This window comes from Argopecten irradians, chromosome 16 (assembly GCF_041381155.1).
Source record: "Argopecten irradians isolate NY chromosome 16, Ai_NY, whole genome shotgun sequence".
Taxonomy (NCBI): domain Eukaryota; kingdom Metazoa; phylum Mollusca; class Bivalvia; order Pectinida; family Pectinidae; genus Argopecten; species Argopecten irradians.
The window spans coordinates 28,504,690-28,525,536 of NC_091149.1; the positions used below are offsets into that span (position 1 = coordinate 28,504,690).

Below are 20,847 nucleotides of genomic sequence, written 5' to 3' on the forward strand. Positions count from 1 at the left end.
AACATCGTCTTTTGTAAACATGTATTTTCCACAATAAATCATCGTCTTTTGTCCTACAATAAACATCGTCTTTTGTCTACAATAAACATCGTCTTTTGTCCACAATAAACATCGTCTTTTGTCCCACAATAAACATCGTCTTTTGTACAATAAATGTCTTTTGTCACAATAAACATCGTCTTTTTGTCCCACAATAAACATCGTCTTTTGTCCCACAATAAACATCGTCTTTTGTCCACAATAAACATCGTCTTTTTGTCCCACAATAAACATCGTCTTTTTGTCCCACAATAAACATCGTCTTTTTGTCCCACAATAAACATCGTCCTTTTTGTCCCACAATAAACATCGTCTTTTTGTCCCACATATAAACATCGTCTCTTCTTTCTTTAAATAAACATTGTGTGTTTTCCTACAAGAAACATCGTCGTTTGTCAATAAACATAATATTTTTGTGCTACAGAGATATGAGAAATTATTGATAGTTTATATCAATATATAAGGCATAAAACATGAAATTTAAAGTCTTGTGTATTATAACTAATGTTTAGAACGTGTTATGAATGTTTGTCTGTCCATTTGAAAGATTTTCACAGCTTAATGATTATAATCAAATCTGATGGTTATCAAAAGATTTCTGAGAAGAAAAGTCACATATCAAAATTTTTGCCCAGTTTATTCGTGCGGTAATTTTCATATCACGAATCAAGAGCAGATTTTAATATGTTACTCACCACCAAAAGTTTCAAAAAGTAAAAATAAAAACTCAAACACAGTAATTAGTACAATGTACATTTTTGTTTACAAATTTTACCGATTTTAGATCTACAGTAAAATGGTCTATGGACAATCTGGCAGGTCCATATTGATATAAACTGTAACTAATTTCCAGATCCCCGTGGTCTACAGTGCAGTACAAACAAACAAACAAACAAAATGTAATTCACAATTTTATGTCCATTTATAATTACTAGAAGTTACTTCTTCAGGCATATTTTCATTTAAACATACACAAAGCATAAAAATCATGAACTGTTACAGTGCATAAATTCTTCAGATAACTGGAGAAAAATATTACTACGGTACATGTATGTCAAAATTATCGCTTATAGTTAGGCTCTATGGCACTTTAAACCGTAAATAATGTATTATTTAGCTAACAAAAAATCTGACATCAGCACAGTTAAAGTAATAGGAATTATCAATCATATCAAATTTTGATAATTATTAGACTGAGAGTAATTACATCGTCTTATGACTAGTAGGAGTCATAGAAGTAGCACACGTACTCAGTACAGTATTAATAAATCCGGATAGTTTTTTCCGCCTTTTCCAGCAGTCGATTAATTTATTAGTATGCAACTTCCTGTTTTCATTTTGTGGAAACTACTTTCAGTTTGTGCGTTTTATGGGTATTTACGTCTCTTTTCTATTTGCGGTGAGGTGTTATTCCTTCTTTCTTTTTTCACTGACGATAGAGATTTCTATGCACTGTTGTTAATTCATCTAACCAACAAATGAGAAATATATAGACATCAAATCTCCATAAAAGCAGAAGACCTGAAAAGTCTTGACTATGTAAGTATATCATACATATATATCTGTATCTAGCACAATGGATTTCCACATTTCATTTATATTGAATTAAGTCTCTTATAAGTTAAGGTGAGCAAAATAACCTTAAGACATCTTAAACTACCTTTTAACATCTATTAATGTGTTATAAATGTTTTTTTTAAATTCAGTTTTAACCAAACCATTTGTAAATAGTTATGTGGTTGCCTTTTAGCCAGCCTCTCACTAAAAGGAATTTCCATTTAGCTCAGTCGTTAGAGCAGCAAATCAGTAAGCTGAAGTCCAGGGCCATCGGTTCGATCCTGGCCGACGGCACACAACTCTGGCCCTGTTACATAATTGATGCCGTTATCCGCTCAAAGTGCAAGCTAAATATAATGTGCATGTCTTCTTCTTCAATGTACATGACGCCGTCAAAATATGACGATTATATCACGATTATGTAGTAGGACTGAAACAACGTCTCCAATACCCAGGTTCTGTTTGGGTGTCAGTGCAGGAATTATAACGAACAACTGGAATACATTTAAACGTAAATTATCATATACAAGAAAAAATGTAGATAGACATACATGTAAAATAGACTATAGACATGACACAACACTCATTTCTTTTATGGCTTAGCTACTAAAAAACATAAACAATTGCACGTGCGAAATACACCACTCACAGGTCAGCTAGTACATACCCCCACCACAAACACAAACATACTCTACACACACACACACACACACTGAGGAGAATAGATAGAAAGAGAGAAGAGTGAGTCTGAACAACTTTAGAAGCTTCTACAGACTAGCGAAAAGCCGAAAACAGAAGTAAAACTATTCCTTTATTGTTTCCCGGCCAAATGAAACACAAGATAGAACTGAAAGTGAAAGTAGAATATATATAGATACATATCCCTTATGGTAGACACTTTAACGATAATACTACATATATAACATCAAGGTAATTAAAATGATTAACATTCTATAATATCACTCGCTCATATTACACTCACACTTCACAATGGTCAACATATGAAAATATTGAAATGTCCACAAAGGTAGGAAATTGAGAGGCTTCATTAGAACCTGGGCTGGTGTGTGTTTGGGGGCAAACACATGTGAAAGGGGTGAGTTGTGTACTTTTGGTTAGAAAATCTTACTCTGCAAATATGGCAAGTTTAGCTATAAGGAATGACTTACAACATTTTACTAGACAGAAATGTAGTTCCTTAAACCTGTCCTCATATGACCCTGACTGCATGGTGTCCCCCTAGACACCTGTCCTCATATGACCTTGACTGTTGGTGACCCATAGACACCTGTCCTCATATGACCTTGACTGTTGGTATTCCCCTGGACACCTGTCCTCATATGACCCTGACTGCATGGTGTTCCCCTAGACACCTGTCCTCATATGACCTTGACTGTTGGTGTCTTCCTAGACACCTGTCCTCATGTGACCTTGACTGTTATTGTCTCCATTTGACCTTGACTGTTTAAAGTTGACTTTTCCTCTGTTATTTGACCTTTTATCCTTCATTTTTCCTGTATGTATGTGTCTTTGGCCATAAGTCATCTCTGACCTTGTCCTCATATAACCCTAGCTGTAATATATTGGTAGATTGAAACCTAGGTCTCCTGGACGGCTCCTGATTCTGAGGGAACAGTCAAATATTTTACCCGATATAGCAGGGAAGACCTAAAAAACTGTAACTCCAGGCTGTCTAGGCCGAATACAACAGTTCCATAGGGTTTCCCTGCTATTGAGAGTCAATCATTTGAATGTTCCTGAAGTATTAATGAAACAAATGAATTATCACCTGACTCTCTATTTAAATAAAGTCGCCATTAAAAGCAACAACAATTATATCTGAAAAACAAAATCTGTAATGATACGCTTGAATGTGGCCTTGGAGAAGGCGACTACTGCCTACAGATGCAACTGTCCTATGCATCAGTGATTTTGTTTGTGTGTTTAGGTAAAGGCGTGTATATACCTGTATAATATACCTGTCAGGTAATGCAGGATACAGAGTTCACTTAAGATGTAATCAGTACGTTGTAAATGTTCTATTTCAATTCCTGCTTTCTGCTAATGTAATAATAGACAGCCATGTAACCACCTACATGGTGTGGATGATTTTACACTGAGCAGGATTTAAGCCTTTGGTAAAGTACATTCGTGTATCATTCTAAAATTTTATGGGAATTATATGATATATAAAACATATTTTGATTTCCACTAAGTTATTTGCAACAACTTTTACTGATTGTACCTCAACATATTAAGGGAATGAACATTTTCAGACTTCATTTTTACAGAAAACTAAACGTATATTGAGATCATGTATAATCATATTATGAAAACTATGAGACTGGATATGCCATATATGGTAATACATGTTTACTGAGGGAAGAAGATAACATGCAATCTAGATAATCAATATCTATGACATACAAAAACTTACATGTACGTGTATGATTTTGTGTGGATGTTATACCAAACAGATTTTAAAGATGCTCCACCACCGATAGAGCATAGATGATATTTACCATTTGAACAATTCTTGATAGTTTTATTGTGTATGAATATGTTTATTGAAAAGAGATATCTTATAAGATTGCTTTTGAGATGTTTATTGTTAATGAATATCCACCGCTGATTGCTTTTGAGATGTTCATTGAAAAGAGATATCTTATAAGATAGCTTTTGAGATGTTTATTGTTAAAGATGCTCCACCGCTGACAAATGGTATTTTTTTCACTATCAAAAACAGGATCAGACGATTTGATATTTTTCTTCAGTTACAAAAGTTACTTACTTTACACCAATACCACCATTGAAAAGTTTGAAGTTCTAATTATACTTCAAGTTAAAAATATAAAAACTAATTATTTGCGTCCCGAAAAAATTCCGTGGCACTATATCCTATATGGAATGAAGTATTGATTGCGCATGCACCAAAGGCAAAAGAAATTATTTTATATTATTTTTGTGTTAATTAGACATATATATACAAGATTAAACACCAATTATTGTTGAAATGAAGAATACCATTTATGCTCTGTCGGCGGTGGAGCATCTTTAAGTAATTAAAGAGATATTTTATATTGTAAGAATGCTTTTGAGATGTTCATTGACAAGAGATATCTTATAAGATTGCTTTTGAGATGTTCATTGACAAGAGATATCTTATAAGATTGCTTTTGAGATGTTCATTGACAAGAGATATCTTATAAGATTGCTTTTGAGATGTTTATTGACAAGATTTTTTACATAATACATATGAAGGTCTTTCTGAAGGGAGATTATATGACAAGTCCATAAATTGTGAATTTGACGTCTTGTGAGCGATACGATAGATATTAAGAATGGTAGTTATGTTTGTTTTAGATAAAACTAATATGTAAATTGTTGTATACGCATAAAATAATTGGAAACCTACAAAAAGTATAGAAAACTGTGCCTGACTGATTTTCGGAGGCAGTGCTCCACTACGACACATAGGGACCAATTCGTACCCGGCCGAAAAGTATAGTAGGCGGCCGGGTACGTAAATTCGTTCTAATTGACGTCATAAGTGATGACAGAAATAATTTTAAAAGTGTTGTCAGGAAAAAGGACATGACATCAGGATTTTTGTCTTTGAAATGAAGGTGGTTGTTGTTATGTTTTTGTAATTCATTTCATATGTCATTGTGACGCATGCAACGCAAGGGTGACACTTAGGTATCGCTTATGCAATTCGGGGATAAATGTTTCTGTGCGATAACTTATTAAAGTGAAACTGGGCAAGGATAGCTAAAGTCGGTAAAAATTGTGTGAATGTATCCAGTATAATTTCTTATGAAATGGGTGAAAAAAATCTCTCGTCAAAATCTGTCTGCGTCGATGAAATTAATTTAAAGTATGGAAATTCTAAAACGTCCCGGCTCACTTTGGTCGTGGTTACATTTCCACGCAGCATGCTTTCAACTTTTCTTTACTTTAATGGTCAGAAACTGGAAACTAAGCAGAACTTTTCCGTCGTATTAATATGTGAGAAGTTTTGGAAGGCCAATGAACGCATCTAGACTGGTTTTTCTTTGCCCGACTATTCACTTTAATTATTCTGATTTCAACCATATTTGGTTTATTGCCTTATATTAATGAGATCTCAATAATGGTCAAAATCTGTCAATATTAACAAGAGTTATGGCACTTTGAAATCGTCAAAACAGATAAATCCATGGTTTTCTTTAATATTTATTTTCCGATTTCAACCAAATTTTATAAATTGTTTAATGTCAATGAGATCTCGGATGCGGTTGATAATGGTCAAAATCTGTTAAGATTTGCAAAAGTTACGGGACTTTAGAATTGTAAAAACAGATAAATCCATGGTTTCTGCTTGATATATTAAAAATTTATTGATAACTTGATAACTTCACCTAGTTATTAAAATATTTTCAATTGTAAATAACTATTTTTTGTGATGCTCTGCAGGCGACGCATCCACTTCCATGGAATTCTTGTTTTATGAAACTTGTCTTAAAGTTTTAGTTTTTGCTTGCCAGTGCCGTAAAAATAAAAAAAAAATAAAAACCTTCTAAAACTTGTTTCATAAAGTCTGAAATGAAATGTACTCTCATGTAAGATCCTACATAGTAGTCATTCACTGATTATAATTTATAACCTTCTCCAGATCTGATGATGTCGTTCGAGAACCCCAGTAAGGATGGACCGACCGGAGATATACAAAAGTTCCCACTGCGTCGTCTACAGCCGGCCATCAACAAGTTCCTTAAAGTCGTGGAGATTGACCTCGACAGACTACACAAACACCAACACAATATAGAGAAGGTAGGTGGCCGAGGGAAGCAACAAATATCTAAAGTCGCTTATAAGTCAAGTTGCACTCAAAATAAGCAGCGGCGACCAACAAATATCCTAGCTGATATCTGCTTACAAATAAACCCAGATGACATCTGCCCAAATAACCCAGCTAATACCTGCCTATTAATAACCTAGGTTACATATGTCCACAAATAACCCAGCTAATATCTGCCCAATCTGATTGAAATACAGATCCTTATAACCACTCCGTTCAATAGAGGATCTGACAACATCCCATAAGGTGTCATGTTCGGATGACCTTTGTACCACATGTTCTTCAGATTCAATGCATTTTCTACACATTGCTACATCAATTGACATCGCCTTTTCGTCCCAGTATACATATCATTTGCTTTGTTGTCCTGTTTGGGCGAGATGACTTTGTACACAAAAATAATTTTGACTTTTTCATACAATTTCACAAATAACCTAGGTTACATTTGCCTACAAATAACCCTGCAGATGTCTGCTTACAAATGGAGCCTGGCTACAAATACCCTCTCCTTGCTCCTTGAGGAAGAATTCTGTATTGAAATGTATCTATGTGTTGTAGTTTAACAGACTTGAGGACTGGACAAACTTGGACCGGGAACAGGTGAACGCCTCTCGGACAGTCCAACAGATCATGGCGAATATCCGGGAGATGGAGAAGATGAGGAAGCAGGTCCAGGAGGATGAGATCGGGGCATTCGATGGGAAAACATCCCAGATGAGACAGACGGCCATGGCCGCCATCATGGAGTTTTTAGATATGGGTCAGGGAAAGACAACTCATCAGAATAACGAAGAAGAAACAGGTTAGTTTGTCCCGAGGTTACGAAACGTATCACATATTATGTTAAATATACAGTACAGAGTCATCAATGAGTTGATGAAATTGTTGGTTAGACAAGATCTTGCACCTTATAATGTAAGCATGTTACTGTATGAGCAATTTTAGCAGTTCTGGGCAAAAGATGCTTTTGTACAATGATGTAGACATACAAGATGTTGGACCACAATGATGTAGACATACAATATGTTGGACCACAATGATGTAGACATACAAGATGTAGGACCACAATGATGTAGACATACAAGATGTTGGACCACAATGATGTAGACATACAAGATGTTGGACCACAATGATGTAGACATACAAGATGTTGGACCACAATGATGTAGACATACAAGATGTTGGACCACAATGATGTAGACATACAAGATGTTGGACCACAATGATGTAGACATACAAGATGTTGGACCACAATGATGTAGACATACAAGATGTTGGACCACAATGATGTAGACATACAAGATGTTGGACCACAATGATGTAGACATACAAGATGTTGGACCACAATGATGTAGACATACAAGATGTTGGACCACAATGATGTAGACATACTGGACCACAATGATGTAGACATACAAGATGTTGGACCACAATGATGTAGACATACAAGATGTTGGACCACAATGATGTAGACATACAAGATGTTGGACCACAATGATGTAGACATACAAGATGTAGGACCACAATGATGTAGACATACAAGATGTTGGACCACAATGATGTAGACATACAAGATGTTGGACCACAATGATGAGTAACATACAAGATGTTGGACCACAATGATGTAGACATACAAGATGTTGGACCACAATGATGTAGACATACAAGATGTTGGACCACAATGATGTAGACATACAAGATGTTGGACCACAATGATGTAGACATACAAGATGTTGGACCACAATGATGTAGACATACAAGATGTTGGACCACAATGATGTAGACATACAAGATGTTGGACCACAATGATGTAGACATACAAGATGTTGGACCACAATGATGTAGGCATACAAGATGTTGGACCACAATGATGTAGGCATACAAGATGTTGGACCACAATGATGTAGACATACAAGATGTTGGACCACAATGATGTAGGCATACAAGATGTTGGACCACAATGATGTAGACATACAAGATGTTGGACCACAATGATGTAGACATACAAGATGTTGGACCACAATGATGTAGACATACAAGATGTTGGACCACAATGATGTAGACATACAAGATGTTGGACCACAATGATGTAGACATACAAGATGTTGGACCACAATGATGAAGACATACAAGATGTTGGACCACAATGATGTAGACATACTGGACCACAATGATGTAGACATACAAGATGTTGGACCACAATGATGTAGACATACAAGATGTTGGACCACAATGATGTAGACATACAAGATGTTGGACCACAATGATGTAGGCATACAAGATGTTGGAGCACAATGATGTAGACATACAAGATGTTGGACCACAAAGATGTATACATACAAGATGTTGGACCACAATGATGTAGACATACAAGATGTTGGACCACAATGATGTAGACATACAAGATGTTGGACCACAATGATGTAGACATACAAGATGTTGGACCACAATGATGTAGACATACAAGATGTTGGACCACAATGATGTAGACATACAAGATGTTGGACCACAATGATGTAGACATACAAGATGTTGGACCACAATGATGTAGACATACAAGATGTTGGACCACAATGATGTAGACATACAAGATGTTGGACCACAATGATGTAGACATACAAGATGTTGGACCACAATGATGTAGACATACAAGATGTTGGACCACAATGATGTAGGCATACAAGATGTTGGACAACATTGATTAAGACATACAAGATGTTGGACCACAATGATGTAGACATACTTGACCACAATGATGTAGACATACAAGACGTTGGACCACAATGATGTAGACATACAAGATGTTGAACCACAATGATGTAGGCATACAAGATGTTGGACCACAATGATGTAGACATACTTGACCACAATGATGTAGACATACAAGATGTTGGACCACAATGATGTAGACATACAAGATGTTGGACCACAATGATGTAGACATACAAGATGTTGGACCACAATGATGTAGACATACAAGATGTTGGACCACAATGATGTAGACATACAAGATGTAGGACCACAATGATGTAGACATACAAGATGTTGGACCACAATGATGTAGACATACAAGATGTTGGACCACAATGATATAGACATACAAGATGTTGGACCACAATAATGTAGACATACAAGATGTTGGACCACAATGATGTAGACATACAAGATGTTGGACCACAATGATGTAGACATACAAGATGTTGGACCACAATGATGTAGACATACAAGATGTTGGACCACAATGATGTAGACATACAATATGTTGGACCACAATGATGTAGGCATACAAGATGTTGGACCACAATCTGTTTTGTTGGACATCTAGTGACTTTAAATATTACACATGCTGTGATGACCACATTGGCATTGCTAGCATATTACAGTGATGACAACCACCCCAATATTCATTAGAACTGGTGTGTGTCCAAAATACGCACATTTCAAAAATCTCAGTCTCAGAAAGGATGTTAGAAAAATTTACGTCATAATTGAGGAGACGAGTTTGTGGTAATGAGTGTGTATCTCAAATTGTAGGCTTTGGTGTGGAACAGTTGTCATTTGTAGATATAAAGATTTCTATTGATTTTACACCTGTAGGGTTCTCAGATTCAGGAGAGGCCCAGTTCCTGATGAGTTCCCCGAGTTCGTCGGCCCCGGTAACCCCCCAGCGGGAGTACACCATGGTCCCTCAGAGTCTCCCTCCTGACCTCGGACGACAACAGACCCAGATCAACTCACCCCCAAAGGACTCTGCCGCTCAGGAATCCTGGGATAATCTTCACGAGGTCAGAAACCAGGCTCAAGTTTGAACTACAGTTGTATTAAAAAAATCATCAATGAATGCGTCCTATACTTGATATGTATATTTTTTTCTCATACGTTTTGGTGGCAATGTACATATTGACAATGTAAAAACAAAGATGCAGTGATTAAATCCGATCAAAGGAGTAGATATGATAGGACCAGTATTTGGCCTTAATTTTGCAGGCCGAAAAAAATTAACTCTGATCCCCATCAATTTCATATCAATAAATACTCTCATACTTGCCATTCATCAAAACATAATTTTTTATAACCATGTACACGATGTGTCCCACCTATGACGTCATCAAATTGATGATTTTCCTCTTCTCGCCAAATTTTGCTAGAAATTCATCATCTTTAGGTTAGAAAATGCTTGAAATGGATTTGGCCGCCACCTTGGAGCAACTTTACATTTTGCATGGATATGCGTAAGTACACGATACACAACGTGTGAAAATCTCTTTCTGCTCCACTCAAAAAGTATGATTTTTCAAGGATTTTTGTGAAAAATGGCGGGAAACTGCATGTTGATGACGTCATAGTGAACATAATTGGCACATGCAGGATATTTTCGGGATGTTATGTGTTAGCAAATGTATTCAGCTGTTATATGGCAAAATATGTTGTTCTTTACTGGAGAATTAACTTTGCGGCTATATTCAAGTCTTAACATACCTTCTCCTTTAAGATTTTTATTCCTACTTTGTTCTACAGATTCGAGGACAACATTCCATGTGATGTTACAATTTGATGACTCTAATACTCTTTTAATAAGACAACTTTGTAGATGGTCCCAAATGACTAATTTCAACACTATTAATGAATTTAAATGCAATTTCCCACCATCTACATACTATAAGACTCTTTATTTAGAGTATTTTTCTTTCATACCTCTGCGTTTTATTGCAATTTCACAACTATAGTATCCGCCATTTTGAAATAAATTCGAAGAAATCCTTGGATGAAAGTTAATTTGAAAAATTACGTGACATTTTCACCAAAAATTCTATTGTTTGCATCTTTTATAGTAAAACCAGTCAAGTTTGTGAAAAAAATGTTAAAATTTTACCGAGAAAATAGAAATTTTGTTGACGCTGTGACGTCATGAGGCTTTATTACATGGGTAGCCATGCAATACAGCCTCAGGCGGCATGAGTGTATTGCCCTAGACCAGCCAGTATTACATCCGTAGGTATGAAAGAAATGTATGTATTCAGCTGAAAACGACATTTCACCACACATCATGTACATGTAGCTGTATTGTAAACATGGAATACCAGAAGTTGTCATTGTGATATATAAATTCATTCTTACCTTCAGAACCTGGTGGATTTAAACTCCATGATCCATGAATTCGCCACTGCTGTTGAGGTAAGTTATGTCTCTGGCTTTCGCTTAAGATTCTCTATAAGTGTTTTTGCAGTATCTGTATTGTTTCCTATAAATTCTAAAATTAGTACCACCTGTTAGTAGTATTTTCGAGCTTTCTATTGTATCCCATTTACAATGTCCTATTTTGTATTTGCATATTACAGAGTTATCTGCCCTTGTGGGTAGGTATTGATTGTGATGTCATGTATTTGCTAGAATAACGACATACTTTTCAGAGTAAATGATATGAATTGCGCTCATAAAATAATAACCTAACAATCGATACCTATCCGCAAGGAGCTAACTCTGTAACATGCAAAGATGGAATATCAGGTAGTGTATACATGTACCTGCTGCTCCAATAAGATGTCTTTCTATGATCTTTTTCACTTTCTTAATGACTTTCGATCTCACCTCAAATGTTTCTTTTGACACTGTGTTTATTGTGAAAATGTTTTTGGCAGCTATACAGTACAACACATTTATATGACAAGTGTTTACTTACAGTCACAACAAGAGAAGTTGGATAGTATACAGGACCATGTTGAGACAGCTCAGGAGGAGGTCAGGCAGGGGACACAACAGTTAGGGAAGGTACGCTTAGTTATAATGTTCAGTAAGAAACACAAATATGAAATATCCTGTATTGACCAACATGTTTGCCTCCTGTTAGCTTTTTCCACAGATGTATAATGTTCACAATAGAGTTACCGGGGCTACAAGTTTTGCAACATCACGTTGTGGTATGAGATAGAAATTTTCTTAATGTTCATTACATGTGTGGTTAGATGAGAAACTCATCTCACAGTTTTGTATTTTAAAAGGCACACAAATGAAAACAATTGCTGTGATTTGTTTCAAGATATCACAAATGGTTTTACATTTCAAACTCTGTCAGTAAATAACCATTTCAAAGGCTACAAAAAAGAGTTGCACAAATAACATTAAATCATCAAATTTTACACCCGCGACTTGTAGCAACTATACATCAGTTTCATTAACATTACAGGCGAGTAAGTTAAAGAGTGCTATGTTTCCTATAGCCGGAGCTGTGATAGGCGGTGTGATTGCCGGACCTGTAGGATTGGTGGCCGGATTAAAGATCGGGGGAATGGCCGGATTAGCGGGCGGAGCTATAGGTAGGTTCAATCTCCTCAGTGTATTCTATATATAAACCTCAGTGGCCTAGTGGTTAGGGTGTGTATCAGACATTCTAAAAAAAAACCTCATTGGCCTAGTGGTTAGGGTGTGTATCAGACATTCTAAAAATAAAGCTCAGTGGCCTAGTGGTTAGGGTGTGTATCAGACATTCTAAAAATAAACCTCAGTGACCTAGTGGTTAGGGTGTGTCTCAGACATTCTAAAAATAAAGCTCAGTGGCCTAGTGGTTAGGGTGTGTATAAGACATTCTAAAAATAAACCTCAGTGACCTAGTGGTTAGGGTGTGTATCAGACATTCTAAAAATAAACCTCAGTGGCCTAGTGGTTAGGGTGTGTATCAGATATTCTAAAAATAAAGCTCAGTGGCCTAGTGGTTAGGGTGTGTATCAGACATTCTAAAAATAAACCTCAGTGACCAAGTGGTTAGGGTGTGTATCAGACATTCTAAAAATAAACCTCATTGGCCTAGTGGTTAGGGTGTGTATCAGACATTCTAAAAATAAACCTCATTGGCCTAGTGGTTAGGGTGTGTATCAGACATTCTAAAAATAAACCTCATTGGCCTAGTGGTTAGGGTGTGTATCAGACATTCTAAAAATAAACCTCATTGGCCTAGTGGTTAGAGTGTGTATCAGACATTCTAAAAATAAAGCTCAGTGGCCTAGTGGTTAGGGTGTGTATCAGACATTCTAAAAATAAACCTCAGTGGCCTAGTGGTTAGGGTGTGTATCAGACATTCTAAAAATAAACCTCATTGGCCTAGTGGTTAGGGTGTGTATCAGACATTCTAAAAATAAACCTCATTGGCCTAGTGGTTAGGGTGTGTATCAGACATTCTAAAAATAAACCTCATTGGCCTAGTGGTTAGAGTGTGTATCAGACATTCTAAAAATAAACCTCAGTGGCCTAGTGGTTAGGGTGTGTATCAGACATTCTAAAAATAAACCTCATTGGCCTAGTGGTTAGAGTGTGTATCAGACATTCTAAAAATAAACCTCATTGGCCTAGTGGTTAGGGTGTGTATCCGACATTCTAAAAATAAACCTCAGTGGCCGAGTGTTGAGGGTGTGTTTCAAACATACATGATGGAGAGAAGCTCTCTCAGTAACAACACATGTTTATTGTACAGAAGCCATCTACACATCATGTATAATGTACACACAATATGAGAAGGGAAATTACTCTATTTACCTTACAAGTGTAACAAGGGAGTTAACTCCACTGACTTTATGTCTGACTGTAACAGGGTTTACAGAACACCTCTAGCCTTGAACTCTGGGTAGCTTGGTGACTTTTCTAATGAGACTTTGGCTTCCCTTTACCTCCTTAATCTCCATTCATCAGATACAATCTCATTACATGTATATCTGTGTAACAGGAGAGGAGAAAATGTAGCGGCCAGACCGGGATTCGAACCCGGGACCCTCAGAATACTAGCCGAGTGCTCTACCGACTGAGCTACCTGGTCACCCATGATCCACCCCCCGCTACACTCCTCCCTCCTTTCTCGAAGTCTTCACCCTCGAAGACACACGAGACCCTTCCAAACACCACCACCGTGGGTTATTTAGTTGGGCGCCAATTTTGTAACAGGAGAGGAGAAAATGTAGCGGCCAGACTGTATTTCGAACCAGTGACCCTCAGAATACTAGCCTAGTGCTCTACCGACTGAGCTACCTGGTCACTGATGATCCACCCAGTCCAGTCCCGCTACATCTGTCCATCTGTAGACACAAGGGTCGACCGACTTCTCCTCCTAGACTACTGGAGGGATGTCAACGAAACTTGGTGGCATTGATTCTTAAACAGTGTAGATCTTCATTATAACATCTGTATTGTAACAAGCAGTGTTCTCCCTTAAGGACATTTTTCAGCTGGTCCTAAGGACAGACTTGCCTTAGAAGTTACTGGTCCTGACTGAAATTTACTGAACCGTACAAAGTTTCAATTCATCCTTGTAGTTTACATACTAGCAAAGTCATAGTTTTACTAACAAAAATATCAACATATCTATTTTAGTATCATGCGCTCTCAACAAAGTTGACTAAAAACCAGAATATTGTGAAAATCTGTTTTGTACAGTTTGATCTTCAACCTTTCTACAATGCTACTGCTATTTTTATTTTGAATATGTTAGTACTCTATTAGAAATGGACCAAAAAGTTGCCGGTCAAAGGACGAGTTACATGGCAAAATGTCTGCCCTACTATAAAGTTGCCGGTCAAGGGCAGATGGACAGACGTTAGTTTCTAACGCTGGTAACAAGATTAATCCTTGTTAGCCTCCTGGACGACGGTTCTAGTTTAGGAAGTTGTTAATAATCTCTTTTCCGTGTTCAGGTTTCACAGGAGGTAAACTGATTGGGAAAAGACAGAAGAAGGTGGTCGAAACAGAACTACAGAATCTCAGCGAAAAACGATCAACTTCACTGCCAGATTTGTCAGACACCCAGAACAGTAAAAGTGATAGCTGGTTTCCCTGGAGTTAATGAAAATCAATGGTTGTGAAAATTACTGCAGAAAAACACAATTATAACAAACAGAGGGAATTCATGGTGATAACATAGTGGTATCATTTCCTGTGAAGGTCCCTATATAAAGTTGTTTGTAATACATGTATATGTATGATGAACTATGATTATAACAAAGCAATTTTCTAGATCCCCTATTCTGTAGGTACATATACCAGTGTTACCTCCCTTGGGGACAGGTATCCATTGTGACACCATTATTTTGTCAGCTCTATTAATATTGTTTCCCTCAGGTTTATCATATGGTGTAATATATGTAACTGTGTTTTACTGTGGTGTATAGATGCTTGTGTTCTGTCAATCAAAATTTAACTCATTTTAGATGAATATTCCTAACACCATGACATCATTCCTATTAATACTATAGCTGTTACATATACAATGTTGTTGGTTCTCGTGCCCCGAAACGTTATATTTAGCGTCACGGTACGTAAAACTCTTCATTCATTCATTCATGTTGTTGGTTAAGCCTTAATGCTGACGATTTCAATGTAAAAAGACGACTTCTAGTATTTCAATATTATCACCTCCACAACTGGCGCCATTCTTCATATGATTGTGTTTAACTGTTTATACATACATCTGTATCTTGCATTTTATATATTGTAGTTAGAGAAAAAAATCATGTCACAATTTATAAAAACATTTTCTACATATTATCGATATAAGGAAATGATCAAATTTAAAGACTAAGGGAGAGAATCCATGTACACGTTATTCTTTTATTACTTAGTAAAGATAGTCATATGATTATGAAACAGCTTGTAATTTTTAAAATTGGAATATAAAACGATATGTAGATTCACAACAATTGGATTAAATTTTCTTCTGCAATTATCGTTTTCAAATAACTTTCCATAATTAAGATTAACATAGGTAAATTATACGATTTTGGGACCAGAAAACAAAAATAATACATCCTAATATTTAATTTCATGTAATATATTTATATTTATTACATAATTTTCCAGTCTCTGATTTCTCAAAACAGACTTAAGTCAAAAGGTTTCACATAAGTTATGTGAGAAGAAAAAGTTTTGACTGCACTTTTGTTTCGAGAAATCGGAGCCTGATATCCAGCGACTTCACCTGTATAATTTTGTTGGATGTCACTACGTGTAATACCGGTAGGTGATTTCCGTTGGCTCTGCCTGACGAGAGTTCAATTGTGATGTCATATTATAAACAATAACATGACACAATCATGTTGCGCCAGGATTCCAGGCCTGTGCAACAAAATGGCTGCCTCTGCTGGATTTACACAACACATTTTTACATTGAAATTATTAAAAATTTACTTAAGGATTAACTTGAATAGATTTTTTATGTAATGAAGATATAACACAAAAATCTGAGTGTACTCTAAATAAACGGCGAAGCAGTTTATGATGAGAGTACACTCAGATTTTTGTGTTGTATCTCCATAACATAAAAAATATATTCAAATTAATCCTTATAATTCAATTTACTACAAATAATATCTTCAATATTCAAAATTCATTTTTGGGACTCTTTTGTCTATGAAATCATTAAGCCGTCATCTCAGCCAATCAGAAGCAACATTATAAACGGCGGCGCCATTTTTTCCTTTATGGCCAGCTGATAAAGTAAATTTTTAAGCCAATGAAAATGCTCGTAACAAGCAAAATTGAATTATATTGTTATAGTGATGATTATTTGATAAAATGATTTTTTTTTCTATTTATTTTCATCATAGGAAACTCATCTCAGAGTTTAATTTCTTACCTTCCTTGCAAGGCTCGCACAAATGAAAAATTCTGAGACCTGTTTTATGAAATCTCAAATGAAATTAAATGAACAGTGACATTCATATCAGATCATATATTTATGGAGATGCTGACATACATGTACTCAACATTTTGATTGCAATTGCTTGTTAAACCTTGTGTATAATGATTATTGTACAAATGTGATGTGTAATTGGTCATCACATTTTCGGCCAATATCAATACATGTAGTTACATGTATGATGCACTGTTCTGATGCTTGCCATCTAGTAAAGATATTTGTTTTGCAAAATCCTCACATACAATGTATTTATGTTCATGTTTTGTTACCATCATTGAATAATTATAGTTCTGATGAATCTCATAGTTAATGCTTGACATAAATATACCGTAATCAGTGACATATTGATTGCAAATTATATTTTGCAATCCCACAATTTTATTGCTACAATGCATATACATGTATATTATTTAATAATTATTTCATTTCCTGTAATTATTACCCATAACAATAGGTAAACCCTTAGGAATCTACATATGATCTTACAAAATAACTCCTGTATTAATTCATTTTTTAACTCATATTAACTCATATTCTGGAAGAGTTACTTCCCCTGTACAGTATGGACAGACTAGCTACCATGGACAGAGACCTCCACAGTTTTATACTTATATCTACACATCATATAATGACTTGTAATCTGTTACTTACTGTCGTATTAACTCATTCATCCCTGAAGATATGTTTGAACTCTTCTAATTCAAACACTGGAATAGTTCATTATGAATTTTCAGGGGAGAATGAGTTAACAGTTTTATAATTTGGTGCTTAAATTACCAATTTGTTTTAATGTGTGAATAGAACAATATATTTTTCCAGGTACATGTTTATAGTTTTGTTTTGGATTATTTATGCTTAATGTAAAGAAAAAGAGGATACACTGTTAGTATCTTACAATACAAGTGGGTTTTTTTGGTGCTCGAGACGGAAAGCAAAGATGACTCGGCAAAGTTTCTCATCTCGGCTTTCCTAAGTCTCGCACCAAAATAAACCTTGTATTGTAAGATACTAACCATGTATTCTCTATGTACAATGAATATGACGTTTTTTTTGGTATCTTGAAGCTCATATACATTTATTAGAGAAATTGTCAAATTATTTATATAATCGGTCAAATTGTCATCATGGATATACATTGTATTTACATTTTCAATTAGCCTGTGTCCAGTTGGCTATGAATGCCAACTTAAAGACATTCAGTGCTTAAATGAATACTGTAGATTGTCAGTCTTGAAATGGGCATTTCATACCTAGAGAAACTAGGTTTATAAGTTCAGTGGTAATTTAATGCAGCAGATTATTGTACTTACAAAAAAGTTCATTCATTTATTATTTAGTGGTATGTCTGTTTATAGAAACATGGCTGAGATGAACTATCTAATAATTATAAGTTGAAATATTTTGCCTGATTCCGTTGACTTTGACTTGTTCATGATTTGCTGTAGTGTGTATGATTATGTTGGTTAAAATCCATCACCAGATACCTAACACAGGGACTTGGCACAAATTTTCAACAAAGGGTCTATTTACAGTCAAACTTGCCTTAGCAACCACCTCTACATAAAGACCACCTGTTTAAATGAGACCACCTTCTTAGGATCCCAATGGTCAATTCCAATGCATTTTGACCAGTATATATAGAACACTTGACTATAAACTCAGTCCCTTTAGTGGTCTTTATAGACAGGTTTCAATGTAAATATAATATTATACATGTACTGTATAGACTATTATTTTTGCAGACCAAAATCTTCGCGATTTGAAAATCATATATTAGCGATTTCAAATTTTCCCGATATAGATTTTTAAAGGTAAATATCATTCAACCATTTCTCATTATTTTGTTGATCAAATTTTCACGATCATAGCAATGTTCCATGATATTAAGAAAATATCCCCCCCCCCCCCACAAAAAAGGAAGGCTATAAGGTATTTACATTTTCACTGCAGCCCCTCTACCTTATAAAGCACAATTGTCATTCATGAACTGCCATCCACTTATTATGACATCATCAAGATTGTGATGTTACAGTTATTTAATTGTCAAGCAAGCCAATCATGAAGATAGCTGTTTAAATGTCTGTTCTGTCTTCAACATTATTGAATTCTTTATTAATTATAGATGCAAATTCCCCCAAAATCTCTTGAGATTTCATCATACAATATGTATATACAGTACAATGTATAACCATTGAACTGCATTCTGTTTTAATTGGCAATTATAGGAGTATGAATGCTGACTTGACATTGGCAAATTCAACATTAAGCACTTTGTTTGTCGATGTACAGATCACATTCATACTCCCATAATTGCCAACTGAATGCAGTTCAATGCTTAAATAGACTGTTGGTTGAAAATTCATTCCAAGTCCTTGTGATACCCGAAGTTGTATAATCCACATTCATGTCTGTTTACATGTCAACATAAGATATATTGGCTGTGATTCAGGACCTTTTGTTGAAATGTTTACCCCGTGCATTCTGTTATTGAAATCAGATACTTTCAGCAGTTAAAAAATATCACAGATTGACAGGGTTTTAAAATCAGTCAAGGGAAGTAAATCCAACAGATCTTGCATGAATTAAGGTTTAAATGTCAAGGGAGATAACTCCTATATATTATTTGTAAAAATAATCAAATTCAATGAATATTATAAAAATCATATGGAGCCGAACTTAACAGTATTGATATACATGTGGTTAAATGGGTTAATTTATATGGATGTCAAAATATATCATTTTGTATTGCTGAATGGTCTATTTGCATGAAGTATGTATAACTGTGCAGGGTTGTGTCATTACTTTATTTTGATATTTGGTTTAAAAATGAATGGAATAATTTTAGTGAAAAAAATAATTGTGATTACTGTAATAGTATGTAAGTATAGTGATTGTGGGATATTCTTGGTTGCTTGGATAATTGTGATTACTGTAATAGTATGTAAGTATAGTGATTGTGGGATATTCTTGGTTGCTTGGATAATTGTGATTACTGTAATAGTATGTAAGTATAGTGATTGTGGGATATTCTTGGTTGCTTGGATAATTGTGATTACTGTAATAGTATGTAAGTATAGTGATTGTGGGATATTCTTGGTTGCTTGGATAATTGTGATTACTGTAATAGTATGTAAGTATAGTGATTGTGGGATATTCTTGGTTGCTTGGATAATTGTGATTACTGTAATAGTATGTAAGTATAGTGATTGTGGGATATTCTTGGTTGCTTGGATAATTGTGATTACTGTAATAGTATGTAAGTATAGTGATTGTGGGATATTCTTGGTTGCTTGGATAATTGTGATTACTGTAAATAGTATGTAAGTATAGTGATTGTGGGATATTCTTGGTTGTGATTACTGTAATAGTATGTAAGTATAGTGATTGTGGGATATTCTTGGTTGCTTGGATAATTGTGATTACTGTAATAGTATGTAAGTATAGTGATTGTGGGATATTCTTGGTTGTGATTACTGTAATAGTATGTAAGTATAGTGATTGTGGGATATTCTTGGTTGCTTGGATAATTGTGATTACTGTAATAGTATGTAAGTATAGTGATTGTGGGATATTCTTGGTTGCTTGGATACTGTGGTCATGTCTTTTGTTATTGTTTTTGTAAACAATGTATTGTGTTTGTTATAATGTATTGTGATAACCCAGACAATAAACTTGTTATTATCAATGTCTTTTTTCGTTTGGTTATTTTTTTTTAACATTTTTTGTTAAATTCTAT

General features: G+C 35.3%; 1 protein-coding gene across 4 annotated transcripts; it reads left to right on the plus strand.

Annotated features, from left to right (window-relative positions):
• Positions 1-1,371: 1,371 nt before the first annotated feature.
• On the plus strand, positions 1,372-20,800 carry LOC138311174 (syntaxin-17-like). Of its 4 annotated transcripts, XR_011206540.1 has the most exons (9): positions 1,372-1,578; positions 6,251-6,408; positions 6,995-7,238; positions 10,034-10,221; positions 11,561-11,611; positions 12,119-12,205; positions 12,621-12,750; positions 15,112-17,875; positions 18,049-20,800. XR_011206540.1 is itself a non-coding variant. In XM_069252652.1 (8 exons), the coding sequence occupies exons 2-8, from the start codon at positions 6,256-6,258 to the stop codon at positions 15,258-15,260; spliced, it is 1,002 nt and encodes a 333-aa protein (XP_069108753.1). In that variant the 5' UTR covers positions 1,372-1,578; positions 6,251-6,255; the 3' UTR covers positions 15,261-20,800. The 4 variants fall into 4 exon arrangements, 3 of the variants coding, with proteins under 3 accessions (XP_069108753.1, XP_069108755.1, XP_069108754.1); XM_069252652.1 differs by having other exon boundaries at positions 15,112-20,800; XM_069252654.1 differs by lacking the exon at positions 1,372-1,578 and adding an exon at positions 1,671-3,734 and having other exon boundaries at positions 15,112-20,800.
• The last annotated feature ends 47 nt before the right edge of the window (positions 20,801-20,847 follow it).

Bases quoted from the DNA above. Each gene is read 5' to 3' on its own strand.
- LOC138311174 (XM_069252652.1), top strand. From the start codon at position 6,256: ATGATGTCGTTCGAGAACCCCAGTAAGGATGGACCGACCGGAGATATA. The intron at 7,239-10,033 runs GTTAGTTTGTCC...TTACACCTGTAG, and splicing joins GAATAACGAAGAAGAAACAG to GGTTCTCAGATTCAGGAGAG. The intron at 10,222-11,560 runs GTCAGAAACCAG...TCTTACCTTCAG, and splicing joins CCTGGGATAATCTTCACGAG to AACCTGGTGGATTTAAACTC.